At 40.1% G+C, this 15,935-nt stretch overlaps 1 protein-coding gene and 1 long non-coding RNA gene across 6 annotated transcripts in view; one reads left to right on the forward strand and one right to left on the reverse strand.

The window, feature by feature from the left end:
* The window catches only part of LOC117776906 (CUB and sushi domain-containing protein 3-like), a 213,822-nt gene that overhangs the window by 152,738 nt on the left and 45,149 nt on the right, over nt 1-15,935 (reverse strand). For all 5 annotated transcript variants that reach the window (XM_034611302.1, XM_034611297.1, XM_034611301.1 and 2 more), the window contains exons 4-5: nt 12,129-12,323; nt 3,289-3,535 (exon numbers count right to left, since the gene is read on the reverse strand). In XM_034611302.1, coding sequence (XP_034467193.1) covers nt 3,289-3,535; nt 12,129-12,323 — 442 coding nt within the window. The remainder of the gene's footprint in view (nt 1-3,288; nt 3,536-12,128; nt 12,324-15,935) is intronic.
* Nucleotides 2,118-2,560, forward strand: LOC117776907. The gene is made up of 2 exons (XR_004616516.1): nt 2,118-2,298; nt 2,364-2,560. It is a non-coding gene; the product is annotated as an uncharacterized LOC117776907 (long non-coding RNA).

A 15,935-nucleotide genomic window follows, 5' to 3' on the forward strand; every position in this document is an offset into this window, starting at 1 on the left:
TAATTTTAAAACTCTCGTACTTCAGAGCAGGTTACCTGGTGGTCTGTCAAAACACATCAATGTCATCTCATATCAGCTCACTGTCACACTCTCTTTAGCTGCGTCAACAATACAATACTTAGCAGTTATTGGCCCACTCTGAGCACCGCTCCCTTTCACTCGCTCGCTCTCCCTCACTGACACAATGTCTGCCTCTCTCTCCCTCCGACTCCAGATGACAACTCTCAGGGACAACAAAGCTTGAAGCTCAGTGATTGATTAGAGCTTCTTTCAGACAATTTTAATTAATGCCCGACAGGATCGCATAAACCTGGTGGATGCTCCCATTTGCACAGGACGCAGAAGAGACAGATAACCTTAGCTTCAAGGTTGGAGGTCAAACCCATTTCATATTTCCTTGTTTCAGTTGGGAGTGACTTCTAAATTAAGCCTACAAGAAAGCCATAAATGAAAATGTCTGAAGGCTGCTTTTTAAACCAAACTCTGATTCATGTGCACCTTCATCAGAATTATGCAACAGGGAATCACCTTCTCTGTGACTTGACTTAAATTAATTCATTTAGAACCACATGGGATATTCAAAATGTTTTCTGCTCGTAAATATCCAAGAAAAGTCATTAAAAGGTGGCTAGCTTCCGTATGTTGTAGCTTCCAATGCATGCAGCTGACTTTTAAAGACTTGATCATATAAAAAATGACATGGTCACACTCCATGTACCATACATACTAAACCTTTGTTCCTTTACATGCTTTGAAATCTTAGCAGGCAGACCTCCTCGTTATCCAAAGAACTAAGACAGAAGCCTTAGGCAATACAGCCTTGTTTTACCAAGCCCCCGCCACCCTTTGGAATTAACTCGGAGCTGCCAACTCTCTTACGATCAGTAAATCTAGAGACCAAAATTGTTTGTTCTCTCTCTGAGTGCCCATTAACTTCTGTTTTTTATGATTACACACCGTCCCAAACACATAAATTACTCAGCTAGGTAGATTATATATCTGAACTAAATGTAATTTTACTACTGGATTTTAACCCCACAGCAATGCTTTATTACACCAACTATTACAACTTCCTGTTTACTTTTTGCAATTGCTGTTTTCCCATCCTGCACCTCTTTGCATTCCGGGCCATGAAAATGATAAAGGATCTCTTTTTGCATCTCATCCTTTTTTCTTATATGTAAAGCTTTGAAGGTTTGGTCTGGGTGTGGAATTACAGCTGTGGGCCTGTAAAGCCTGTGGAAACACTACAGTCCCTGACAAAAGTCTTGTCGCTTGGGTACAAGGTGACCTTAAGTGCCCCTCAAATATATTTGTAATCAATTTTTTTTTTACAAGAAATGGCTAATTTCAATCCCAACAGCTTTTGAAATAATGTTTTGGTGCCAAACGAAACTGCTGAAAAGCATTCTAACGTTCACAGCTTGGTAAAGCCCACTGAGTCAGTTTTTGCAAAGACAAAAGTCTTGTCGCCTTGTCATATGATGCACCCAATCCTAGATTACAGCCTCACCTGTGATCAATAATTGATCAATCAATTAGTGGGTGTGTATAAAAAGAACCCCAGCACACCAGACCTTCACATCAACTGCAACTTGACCTCTGACAACATGCCTAAGATTCACCCTGAGACCAAAGCGTTGATTATCAAGAGGCTGAAGACCAGATCCACTGCTGAGGTGGCTGACACCTTCAATGTGTCTCAGCGTCAAGTACAAAGAATAAGAAAAAGATTTGAAGAGACTGGAGATGTTTTTGACAAGCCCAGGTCCGGCAGACCCCGCAAGACAACTGCTCGGGAGGACCGTTTGTTGGCTCGAAAATCCAAGGCCAGCCCCTTTTCCACTGCAGCAGAGCTCCACCAGGCCTGGTCACCTCAAGTCCCCGTGTCAACCAGGACAGTTTGTAGAATTCTGTCTCGAAATGGCCTCCATGGTCGAATCAGTGCCCAGAAACCAGCACTAAACAAAAGGCAATTAAAAAAACGTGTGGCATTTGCCAAGGCCCATAGCCTGCTAAAAGGATGGACGCTGGAAAAGTGGCAGAAGGTGGATTTCTCAGATGAATCTTCGGTTGAATTACATCACAGCCGCCGCAAATATTGCAGGACACCTACTGGAGCCCGCATGGATCCGAGATTCACCCAGAAAACAGTTAAGTTTGGTGGCGGAAAAATCATGGTCTGGGGTTACATCCAGTATGGGGGTGTGCGAGAGATTTGCAGGGTGGAAGGCAATATCAATAGCCTAAAATATCAAGAAGTATTAGCTACCTCTTACATTCCCAACCATACAAGGGGTCAAATTTTGCAGCAGGATGGTGCTCCATCGCATACTTCCATCTCTACATCAAAGTTCCTCAAGGCGAAGAAGATCAAGGTGCTCCAGGACTGGCTAGCCCAGTCACCAGACATGAACATCATTGAGCATGTCTGGGGTAGAATGAAAGAGGAAGCATGGAAGACGAAACCAAAGAATCTTGATGAACTCTGGGAGGCATGTAAGACTGCTTTCTTTGCTATTCCTGATGACTTCATCAATAAATTGTATGAATCATTGTCGAACCGCATGGATGCAGTCCTTCAAGCTCATGGAAGTCATACAAGGTATTAAATATGGATCTCACAGCACCACTACTTAATTCACTGATGTTATGCAACATATTTTTGTATTTCAAGTAAATTATTTGTTCAATTTTCACATTACTCTCTGTAGGCGACAAAACTTTTGTCTTGCCAAAATCTGACCTTTCTGTGTTCATTAAATGATCAATCTTTCTTCAGTGAAGCAAATTTATTTTAGTATATTAAACATAATTTGGGAGGGTTTTAGCTTTCATATGAGCCATTTCTAAAACCAATGGATAAATTAAAAGTCAGGTTATAAGCTGTTGTTTCTACAAAATGGATAAGTGACAAGACTTTTGTCAGGGACTGTATGTGATATTGTGCTACACAAATACACTTTAATTACTTTTCTTTACTGAAACTTAATCTAGTAAAAGACAAAACTGACTTCAACCTTACAAAACACAATCATTTGTGATAAAAGTCTTAACATATCTGGATTTTAAAACTTATTCTTTTTCTGACAGAATATAGGCCATGATTTCACAGCTTTACTACAGTATTGCACTAAAAATATTTTTCTTCATGATATGTAGTGCCCTTCTCACCTGACATACAAGTAACACATACCAACATACCAACATGCAGTTACACTAAAACTATTTATGTACATCAACTTAAAGACAAACACTACCCTTGTTCCTTCTCACAGCCCAACTCACCAGATGGTTGGCGTTTCAGATCCCTCCACCTCCAGATAATCCGACTTTTCCTCCATCTGAAATTCAGTGAACACCAGGGAGATGGTATCCCCGGGATCTGCCAGGATGGTCCACTTACACTCCCCACTGCTGCCTAGACCTCCAGCACCTCCACCTCCGCCAGTGCCCAGGGAGTCGCTGCTGGGGAAATCGAAGCTGGAGATGAGCCCGCTGGAGCCCCTCAGGGTGCCACCGCACGTGTCCTCCGCTGTCAGTCACAAAGAGGAAGGCCGGGTGCAGAGAGAAAAAGACACACAGACTCTGGGTTATTTCAGAGCTATTATTCAAAGTTCAACATGGGGGAAAAGTGGCTGTAGGCATAAAACATCTGTACCCGTCCCTTCAGATAAATGAAAACCAGAGACAGACAAATGTGGAGGCTGATGCTGGAGCTGCAGAGGTCATCTAAACATGAAGCTGCACAGGTCATCTAAACATGAAGCTACACAGGTCATCTAAACATGAAGCTGCACAGGTCATTTAAACATGAAGCTGCACAGGTCATTTAGACACAATTAGGAAATTGATAATGGTATGAAACGAATAAAAGGTTTGTTTTGTTTTCTACACAATGGCAGGAAATAAAGCATTCATTAGTGTCAATCGGCAAAACTATTTACCAATTAATTGTGCACTAATTCTGTCACAGTTTTGTTGAGCAGTTTCTATGTGAGAGGGAAAAGACCCAACTCTCGCTTTTGTGCTTTTTTTTCTTCCCCCCCCCCATCTATTCTCCCTCCATCCAAGAGTCAGTAATTCATCATTATGTCCGCGGAGCCCCTCATGTTTCAGGAAACAAACAAATGGTGATAAACAGGGCTTATAATGCTGTGAAATTGTATATTTTTTCAGTGTGGGGAGCAAGGCACGTCAGCTGAATGTTAATGCACTACACCATAACAGTGGCTTGCTCTCTTTCACTCCAAGTCCCTTTTCCCCTTCTCTCCCTCACCCTTTCTAATATCTCTCCATCTCTCTCTCCATTCCACTCTTCCAAACCTTCTCAGATCTTTTATACTATTACTCGCCAGCCTCCCTTCTATCCCTGCATTCGTTTTTTTCTCCCTTAAGAATTGTAATGATGGCAGGGCTTTCACAGTTTTCACATCATTTAAGACTAATATGTGACACTCAGCTGTGCCAGCTGAAACCTTTGATGGCTCAGCGCTCCACTCAGGGCTGTCAAAGCTGCCAGCCTTGGAACATTCCTGTATGCTGCATTACATGATTGGTCAAGGAACAAGGAAGCAGATGTATGAAATTCCAAATAAGATAAAGAAAAAGAGGGAGAAGATTGGAGAACAGAGGCTGCTGGTTAGCTTGATCCATGTTCTTTGACACAGCAGAAGCATAGCAATTGATCAAAGTCTTTATGGGAAGGCAGAGATGGCAGAATGATACAGTGTGAGACATGATGTCCTCACATATATGATTCATATCAAGGAGACTCCTTTTTAGACTACACCATGGGCAGGCCTTCATTTGTTGAATGCCTACAGCCTCTTAACTACAAAAACACAAGGACTCATGATTTGCTTCTCGTGTAAATCAGCATATTCACCACCATAAAACACTTGTGCTGACTGAGAAATTGTGTATCCCATTAATGCATTTAAGGCCACATTTCAAAGAGTGCCTAGCATATTGATGTGTTGCAGAGGAGCGATATTACATTTAAACCTCACGACAGGCAGCAGCATAAAGTGTCCCTATGGCCATGGAGGCAAAGACAGTGAGAAAGAAATAGTGGAGAAGTGTTGAGAGATGGTTGGAGATGTGAGTGTAGGACAGAAGACAGAAAAATACCAAAAAGTGTCAGGGCAAAAGACAAGTGCAAACCAAATCAGTGAGAGAAAAAAAGAGAATGTGGTACAGAAAAGAATGAAGGGAATGAGAAAGACAGGACAGAGATGAAAAGGACTGAGAGGGAAAATAGAGTAAAAGTAAATAAAAAGGTAAATCGCCATTGAACACCATTCAACTCAGGTGGCAGCAGGAAGCCGTGTGCAAACTTGGATGTGACAGGTACAAGGGAACTGTGACTAAAAAAAGCAGACGTGGCAGTGGTTACTGTCCCGTCTGCAAATAAAGTAACTTAAGAGACTTTTTAGTAAAACTACCTGAAAGTCATTTTTGGGTTCGTGTGCTTTGGATTAATCACTAATATTTCAGCACAGGGCTTCCTCGAGGGTATGAGACAGATTTCCAGAACCACATTTAATGATAATAACCTCACTTATAACTCATTAATGTGTCTACAATTGTAGCCAATTAAATTGCACAGGCAAATTAAATCGATGCTAGGAAGAAATCCATTATAGTACCAAAGCACTGAGACAGATTTCTTCACTGTTTCTATGAGAAGCATCCATGCATGGTACTGTAAATCATGCACAAGCAAACTGCTGTCTGATGCTTAAAAACGCTTAGCAGCTTGAGAAATTCAAATGGCTTCACCTGGATAATGCCTTACAGGTTCTATACATTCACATGCAGTGTGTCACTGAGATGCATTGCAGCACATAAGGTAAGGTCTGACAACGAGGTTTAGTTACATAAAAGGAAGGAACTGAATGCTGGGCAATGTGTTCCCGAACACATCATTAAAAGCGTGTTCTGGATTTGAAGGGAGGTCGTATCTGTCTCCTTTAAAAATGGTGGCTGTATTAGAAAAAAAAAAGATGGTGCTGAGGATTAGGACTGCTTTAGCTGAGCTCATTTACATCCCCAGCATCAGCAATCTAATGCTACTTGAGGAGGGATTAAGCCTCTCTCCCCTTGACTTTGATCAGATATATAACACTTGTCTTTCTACTTAGAAATATTCACCCCCAAGGATAGAGGAAAGGAAGGGACTCATGTATAATTTTTGCACTACCTCAGGTTTTTTCCTTTGTAATAATCCCTGTGTTAATGCAAAGGCAATGACTATGTCTACAGTAAGTCCCTCATTTGCTCAGTCGCAAGTCCAGTTAAACATTGATAGGGTTGAGGAACAGCAGGGAGATCTGTAATGGCTGCAGATATATTATTCATATGACATCATACATACACATATACAGGTTGCCAGCCAATCACAGGGCCAACCAACATAGACAACCTTTCACACTCACATTCAGCAATACGGTTTATTAAGAGTTTCCAATGAACCTAAGCCCAATAAAATCCACATAGATATAAGTAGTACATTGATAATCCAAAAAATAAACCAGGATTCGAACAAAGAACCTTCCAGCTGGGACGTGACAGCATTAACCACTGCAGCACCATGCCGCTGTCATTTAGTCATAGTTTATAAAATATATGATGACTCTCATCAACATCTCCTACTTCTGAAATCAATTAATATGGAATATGGAGGTTCACATTTCTAATTATGTTGTAATTACAAATGCAATTAATATATTTGCGCATTTCACGCCTGACAGCTATAACTTGGTGAAAATACTGAGCTATTTTCATATCAGCTCTACATGTGAAGAAAGATTCAGCAGTCACTTGGACTAAAAAAAATTTGCCATGGGCAAGTGGGAACGTCAATGCTCTGACTTTAATTCTCAATTTGTGTAGTAGAGCGCTGAGGAGGCACTGTGAGTTTAATCCAGTCACACTCCCAGACATGGAAATGGTTTGAATGGTCTATGCGGCCTAATTCTTTTATTCTGTTGGACAGAGGCTGGCAACAAGAATAACAGTGTGTCAATAGACCATATTCTCATGTTACCACACTTGCCTGTACACTCTCTTGCTGCCCGTTTTAATGAATGTCCAGAGACAATTTAGATGGAGGGAATCGAAATGGGCCCCTGTGAGAAGCAGCAGCAGCTCACAATTAGAATAGCCATTAATTCTCCATCTCACTGCTTTTCTGCTTGGAGTTGATCCTGTTTGGTTCTTTATGTCAGTTTTTCAGTCTCTTTGACACTACACTTACACCAACCCTGCACTTAGACTCTACTTACTGCTCTCAGTTTTCCTTCAACCATTCATGTTTTCCTTGAGAAAGACAGTGAATCGGGATAAACACACTGTTACGGCTGATCTAAATGGGATATCACCTGGCATTGGGTTACCTTTACAAGAACTACAGCGAAAATAGTGTTTTGTTGGGTAGTGGGGAAAAAAATAAGGAAAGAAATGCTAACTTAAACCAGTTTATTCATACTGACTTCAATGCTGGGCCTCCAGTCTAAGCACAGCAGAGACCACTTTAAATCAAATGAGAGATGGCTACTCTGTCCAGTAAATAAACGGATATCTGATAATTCCACGGTATAGTGATGACATTTAACATTGGTCAAGCTTGGGCTGTATACAACTTCATGATCAAACAGCAGTTTGTACAAGTAGTTGGTATTGTATGTCTCCCTGCACTTGTGTTTTGCCTCGCCTATAGCTCTGTCAGTCACACACGTGGATTTTGAAAGGTGGGAAGGGTGAGAGAAAACTGGGAAAAAGATGAAAGAGAGAGAAATACTAACAAAAGGAGGTGACTGGTTGAGACACTGAGGTGTTGGGAGACAGTGGGGGGTGGACGGTGGATTGGGGAGAGATTTTGAGTTGTGTGTGTTTAGTGTGGAACAATTGGTGATGAGTAGAAAGGGCAGGATCTCTGTGGAAATAAGATCAAAGCGCCATCTGCCCACATACAGGATCCGGGTCGGATTTAGACACACGAGAGAGAGAGAGAGAGAGAGAGAGAGAGAGAGAGAGAGAGAGAGAGAGAGAGAGAGAGAGAGACACTCAATCGGAGCCCAGTCCTGAAAAAGAGTGATGATTCTGGCCCCTGGCAACAGGCTAACACCATCCTTTAATGAAAAGGAACCCTCCATCTGCAGCTTTTTGTTTCCTCTATGCTTGCCGTATCTCAAACATATGCTGAACCATATTCTTTCTGCTGTGCTTTGCATTGTAGAGTGAGTTGGCATGAGCAAATATGCTCTGCTGGCTTTGGGATGTTTTAGGATTGTATGTAAAGATGGGAGGTGGAGAACTTTGACTCTTCTTATCGTATTTCCTCTTTTTTGTTTGAACGCTGGGGGACCACCTGCATTAAAATGCAGAAACTTAGTTAAGGCTCCATCCACATTCCTACGGGTTTTGTTTGAAAATGCACCAACCCTGCTCCAGATACGCTTGGCGACCACACAACTCCAGAGTTTTAGAGTCGCCCAAACAGAGAAGTGTGGAAACGCAGCTGGCTCAGTTTTAGTTTGAAAACTCGAGAGCTGTATATTAGTCTGGAGGGGCAGAAACTGAGATGTTTGGAAACAATGACATAGACTCTCACAACCTCTTGCTTATTTGGTCTTTTCCCATCAAGAAGTAAACTTCGCTGATTCGTCAGGCTCCAATCACTTGACCCTCTTTCGGAAAGAAAACAACCGGCATTAGCCTTGGCTACCAGTGTAGAATGCAATGTGGATCAATTACATGCTTCACTGAGTCTTTTGTCTTTGCTTGTTGTGCATTTAAACTCTGAATTTTACAATGATAAAACCTTTTACATGCCTAGAAGACAAGCTATTATTTGAGCATACATACATGCCCAGTGTATGCGAGTGGTCCCGTGATACGTGTTTTCTGGCTTGTTACTATGGACAAAGATATAAACTGATACGGAGCCCGAACGCTTGTGTGGACTGAGATTGTTTTAGGTAAAAATGCTGTTTTCAAATTTTTTAATTATGGATGTTGCCTAAGAGGTATAGTTATTTGTGTTTCATTCCAATAAAAAAAAAATATATGACTTAAAAATATTGTTTAAAAAAGTACAGACAGGGTTAGGGGGAAATGAAATATAACCATCATAAAGTCAGTTAAAGTTTGACGAGTATTCTGGTAGATTGGAAGAAAATGATATGAGAATGACTTCCAAGCCTTCTCTTTAAGAGCGTTTACCTAATAGTAGTTAATTTGTCCTTGCGGACACTGTATGATGTGGTGGCTGTCTCTAAAAATAACAGCAGCACTTACTGGGAGGTGATTTGGGGTAAAGTGAGGCTGACACAGCAAATGCAAAGGAAAAGGTGTTGCCTGCTGGGAGTATGTGCATCACAAGTTTGATGTTCAGCCAAACTGCAATAAATACCTACATCTCTTCACCTAAACAGTTCTCTTGAGTAAAACAAATGCAGCGACAAAAAGGTGTTGAAGTGTCCATAAGGAGATTCAGACAAGCTTGTAGCACTGATTAAACCAAAATCGTCTATGCTTAGCTGCTCCAAGTGATTACAGCTAAAGAATTGTTGTTAAATTATACACTATACACTGCTTATGTTTTGTGCACGTCATCACAATATGCAGGAAATCACTCTCATTAGCACAATGCCTCTCTACATATTTAAGAGTGGATTATTTGCATTACTGTGACAAGGTCTCATTTAATCACAGCATTGGATAAACAGCATGATATCAAGAGCACATCAGTCTTTCATCAACCAGATACCAGAGAGACCTTTATTATAGCATGTTCTTCACTCTCTTGTGTTCCTGGCGGTCGGGCGAAGGAGCTTGTTGACACAAATTGCCTATGCACAGCTTCTTTAAGAGTTCAAGTCCTGGGTAACAGTGTTTTTGAATATGCAAATGTAACAAAGTTAGAAATGTACTTTATTTATTTTTATTTAGAATTTGTATTTGTGAATTTTATTAGTTATTTTACTTTATTAACGCTACCTGCGGAAGTGACCTTGCTGTGCGTCACCTTTTGTGTTCCTCCGAAAGCTTATACTTCCTGTCAACCCCTCCCCCCCTCAGTGTTGTTTTACATTGCTGAGGGTAAGTCACCTGCGGAAATGCTCCACGCTATTTTATAATTTTCCTTGAAAATTAACGGTCTAAATTATATGTTGTGCTGCTGTTTTGAGTGTTGATATGTTTTGTAAATGTTGTCGTTTAACTTTCACGGTGATACATTTTACATGATGGCGGCGCCATTTTGTTTAGTAGCGTCGCGGGGATTTCGGCAGCCCTTTGAAGTAAATTATTTTATTTTGAAGGTTTAAGAACGGAGATGCAGCAGGAGGTGTAAAATAACCACAGCAAAGCAATGTGTTTTCTACAGGTATGTGGGCTTTCCTTTTTTAAACCAAATTTTGGATAAGCTGTTTAATAACCCAACCCAAGGCACCTTTCTATTTCATGTCACTTTTGTACTGTGTTTATTACATACTGTTGTTAAAAGTATGAATGAGTGTTGTTTTACATTGCTGAGGGTTTAAGAACAGAGATGCAGCAGGAGGTGTAAAATAACCACAGCAAAGCAATGTGTTTTCTACAGTGAATAAAAAGCTGGAAACCAACCCCCTGAGTCATTCGTCCTTGTGGCCAATCCATATCCGTTACACAAAGCAGTTTCTGAGTAGGAAATGAAACAAATATGAAGTTTTCCAAGTGTCAAAAAAGAAAAACTGACTCCTGAAACTTTTCAAAATATCTTCGAGCAGTTAACTGATCTTGGCACCAGCTGTACATTCAAACAGTATGGGCCCGCATCATTTTTCAGTTTTTTGAATATTTTAGAACTACCAAGTGCATGTTAAATGAGGCAAATACTCATTCATAATGTGGTATTTTGGTAGAGCTTTCATAGATTGGATGTTTATGTTTTGTGCATTATTATCCAAAAAAAACAGGCACTTTAAATGGTTAGACTTGCAAAATCCTCCATCCCCTATTAACAGACAGCTTTCACTGAAGAATAAATAACAGGTTAAAATTAATTACATTCACGAGCAACAAGGTTAACAGCCCATATGATCCATTTTATTTTGGTTTCACTTGTCCTGAGGTAGACAATTTTTTACAATCGAAACGTTTCCACAACATAAACCTGCCATATTCATTTGCCAGCAGTCACAGTATTTCCAATCTGCCAGGCAGGATAAAAAGGAACAGTAAATACTGCGATTGCATGAGTTTCAGGTATGATGGAATAATTTAGCATTTTCATTTGCAACCCCCTGTCTGTCTCCCTTCTGTGTCTGTATACAGGCTGGAACAGTTCCTTCTTGTGTTTTGGGAGCTGGTGGGTAACCACAATAAACTAAAAGTGAGTCTGGGTTCATTTCTCACTGTCCAACATTCCTGGATGGTAATAACGGACTATGTGCCTTTATTCTCGTAGCTCAAGTAACCTGGTGTTACTACCCATTCAGTCTGAGAGGAGAGGTGACCGAGACCTCAGTAAGACAGCAGTTGTCCTGCCCCCTTACAGGTCATCGAACCCACCACACTTTGTTAAGATCAGATTTGGTAGACCTGTTAAGTGTTGCAAAGAAGAGGCACAGAAGTGTTCAGTGAAGTCACAGCACAGCAGAAACGCTGCAACACTTCATAGTAGATGTATGACTCCTGCCAACAGCAATAATGTATTAAGCTACCTCCTCCACAGGAATAAATATTTGATTAACCTTTCCATACTCTGAGGCTCTAATCAACTACTTCACCGTGATTAAAATCACTCCAGCCCATTGCAAAACATTTTTTATCTAATGAGGACTTGTACCACTTTTACTATATCTGCGGTGCAGACCAATCATCCAGTCACACAAACTGTCAGTAATTCAAAAGAAATTAACTAGAAGAAATTAATGGAAATTTAAATCACAAAACAAAATATCACCTTGTTATTTTAAATTTCTTGGGGCAACCCTAAAATATGTAGATGTAGATAACATCATGTTCTTCATGACATCATTTTAACATATTGCACAGCTGGGAGATAAAGTTGGCTTAAAAAAGCAGCACATGCAGTTAAAATAATGAATTACTCATTTTCAGTAATAAAACATCCTCACCTCTGCAGATTGGCACAGGAAAGTCCCACACTGACACCCCAGCTGCATTAGTGACACAGGTGAGTTGTGAATGTCCATCTAGGACATAGCCAGTGACACACCGGTAGCGAATCTTGTCACCTACGTTGAACTGAGTTCCATTCAGTATGCCTTTGGGTGGAATCCCAGGGTTTCCACATGAACTGCTTCTTAGCTCTGGAAAATGGAAAGAGAAGACAAAGTTGTTCAGAATAACAATGTTTTGCTATATATGACATATACCAGTCTTCCTTTATATTATCTTAAGTCCTAAATGCAAAGCCATTTCACATATGTCTTAGTAGTTTTAACTTTAGTAATTGAGTCTACATACACTGTTAATTTGTTAAACTTTTAGTTTGCATTTTAAGTCATTGCTACTCAAATGCCCAATTACATTTGGGGAACTTAAATGAATATGAGACTATGATAACATGTGATGTCCAAGGAGCACTGATGTGCCGTTCTGGTGTCTTACCAATCTTCTTATGGTAAGAGTTCACTAAAATAACAAATCTATAACTGGGAGCAGCAATGAAATGCAGGCAAAAACAAAGTAAATTGGCAAACATACAAAAAATTAAAGCTAGAAAAAAGATGGTAGGAGGAGCTAAAACTACAGGTATAACGATTCTCCAAATCCACAGTTTGGTTCATATCTGAGTTTTCTTTTGTTTTGTTTGTTTTGTGGGGAGCGGGAAACGCAAATGAGCCACCCCTGATGACTTGAATGTGCCCGTCTAGTCTGCAATTGAAGAGCTGTTATCCATCTTGAACTAATTCAAATAGCCTAACTTTTAACACAGGCGTGATCACGTTGTCAATACTGGACGCAAAATATACAGCTTGACTTAACTGTACAAAATAATAAGTTTTGTCAAAATAATAAGTTTTGTCACTTTCATGTGTTCCAGTATTAATTGTGAAATCTAAAATTTTGTTTTGAAAGAGCTGAACAGGCTGCACCTGAAGTGGTGCCAGCGGATGTCACAGTTCCATCATTCTGTATCGCAATATGAGAAAGTGGAATCATTACACCTCCTCTGCAGACTATAATCATTTACAGTCCTGAGTGGCCACTCTGCTTAATAGTTGGGGAAGAACAAGTAATTTTCATCATTTCAATGTTGAAAAAATCCTCATCACAAAAACCTCACAGCACTAAATATGCACCAGATCTTCAAATGTTAAAAAGCACCGATTGTCAAATGGCCTTTGTGAACATGGATCTCTTATATTGAATTTAAATACTGTCTCTAATTTGCTTTCCCATTCATTCATTTTTCTGACGCACTTTTACTGTAACTCATGGTAATAGCAGAAATATGGGTAAATCTGCAGCAGGCATGTTTTTTACTTGAATGACATGACCATTTTTCCAGTTAATGTTTTCTCCATTACCTTTCTGCAACCTCTATTCTTTATTTCCTTATTTCTCTGCCTTGTGTATCACTGTGCTTATCATGGCACAGATATTACAGGAAAGGTACTGCATGTCACAAAACAACAGTACCCATGAAAAATAAGAAACAAGATGGCAATGATATTCTAAATCTTTAGCCAGACCCATTTTTAAAGCAGATATATTGAAGTATAAATATTCCACAAGAAAACACTGTCCTATTGTGCTCATGTGCTGACAGAGCCAAAGTACTTATGATCGATGTATTCACTGGTAAACTACTGACAGATAATTTTGATAAACATCTACCAGAAGTGTGATGAACAAGCCTAGAGGTTTCTTCCTCTATTCTTTTGGTTGAACAAAATCTTCCAGTACATTTCTCTCCTCTTAAACCTCTATAATTTTGTCTCTGCTGATACATTTTGTGCAGACCGGACATTTGCAGGGGAATTTTGGCAAAGCTTCTATTTCAATCTGCAGTCTCGGACAATAACACATCACTGTTTTCTTTTGCCTCAGGAGTAGTTATAACCAATAAATTGTACGAATATGTGCAATAAACACATAAAAAAGACCATATGAAACATCACAAATAAGAATAAATTGTTTATCTACACATGCAATGCATTCACAAAGGTTATTTTGAAGTAAGAGCCCTTTAAACACACAACCATTTTAACAGGCTTTAAATATGTAGAGGAGAGAAATGTTCAACTGCTTCTACCATCACAGTATGGGTCAGTAACAACCATCTACCTAAAATTGTAAGGTTTTCTATGATGACTGACAGGAGTGCCAATAGATGTGCAGCTACACAACCAAAATGGCTGAGACTGATCATAGACTGTTAGGTGATGACACGTTTCCACTTCCTCCCATTGTACAAAAATAAACCCAAAATATACCCAATACGAGAGCTTGCATCTTGCCGTCATTTGGAGTCGAGAGTCTGCAGTAGTGATCAGGGTGCCGTGATATCGTGGGCCCGCCGATCAATAAAACCCAGTTAGTCTGATCAGATCCAGTGTTATCCTCATGATAATACTAGGTACTTCCATCCTGCAGCTTCTGAATGACCATGCAGTCAAATTAAACGACTATTGTTAATATGTGCCATCTGTTTGCCGCTAATTGTTCCAATGGTCAAGTCAGAAAACAGTAAGCTTTTTTTTACACCAACATAAACTCCATGAATGGATAGATGGACAGATGGATAGATAGACAGAGAGATAGGAAAGTATACATAAGGCCCTGATCCTGATCTTTGTACAGTCCATGTTTATTATTATCTCATGGTTATCTCCAGGCTCAAATACCGCAGGGCTCTGGCAGGCCTCCCTTCAGGCACGGTGAAACCCTTACAGATTGTCCAGAATGCATCGGCATGTCTGGTCTTCCATCAACCTAAAAGGGCACGCATCACTCCATTGGTCACCAGAATCGAATTCAGGTGACTCATGGCTGCCAACAGAGAAAACTTGTGGGTCTGCAGGACAGACCAGAATAAAGGCGCATTACTCTACGCGATGTCTGGCATTGTCATCCCTACACACAAGGCAATCATGGTCTAGACTGTTCTCATCTGTGGTTCCACAATGGCAGAACAAGCTATTTATTGCTTTCAGAGCACGAACTTCCCTCTATCTTCAAGAACCTCTTGAAGACGCATGTCTTCTGAGAACACCTACTGTCCCTCACACCTCTTACAACATAACATGCCTAACTAGCATTTACTTTGCACTTTTGCCCCACTTATTCTACACATTGTCTTATTAAGCAGATTTAGCCCTTAGCACTTACTCCAAGGGTCGGCTGTACTGGAGGTTTAGTGCTGTCCATCAATTCTACCTCGCTTTGGATAAAAACGTCTGCCAAATGTGTAAATGAACAAAATTGATTTCACTGATGGACATCTGTGAAGTCACAATTTCCAGGAATGTTTATTTTAGTCTAATTTCTAATCTATTTTACACAGCAGATGCTCATATACACATCCCTTATACGTATGGTCTATAATGAGTGCAATATAAAATCTCAACATCAACTGACAGCTGTTTATATTCATGTGAAAAATGAATCACCAACAGACTGCAACAGGAATAAGGTAGGAAAGCTGGTTTGGGCCAATCGAAGTCTGTAAGATTAAATCACTGATAAATGGGAGAAAGCCATCCCTGACAGTGACATGATGTGAAGAACTTCAGTCCATTTGATTTGTTAGAACTAAGAAAACACAATTTTGTGTGTTACAGTCTTGCAATCCTCTGCCAATAACCTGTTTGTTTTCACCTCCAAAACAATGCTGGACTTAGTCACTGCCCCCAAATGCCCGTATATATGTTTGTGAAAGAATCTTTCCAACCTTTCTTTTGTCTGAGCTCAGC

This window comes from Hippoglossus hippoglossus, chromosome 16 (assembly GCF_009819705.1).
Source record: "Hippoglossus hippoglossus isolate fHipHip1 chromosome 16, fHipHip1.pri, whole genome shotgun sequence".
Classification (NCBI taxonomy): domain Eukaryota; kingdom Metazoa; phylum Chordata; class Actinopteri; order Pleuronectiformes; family Pleuronectidae; genus Hippoglossus; species Hippoglossus hippoglossus.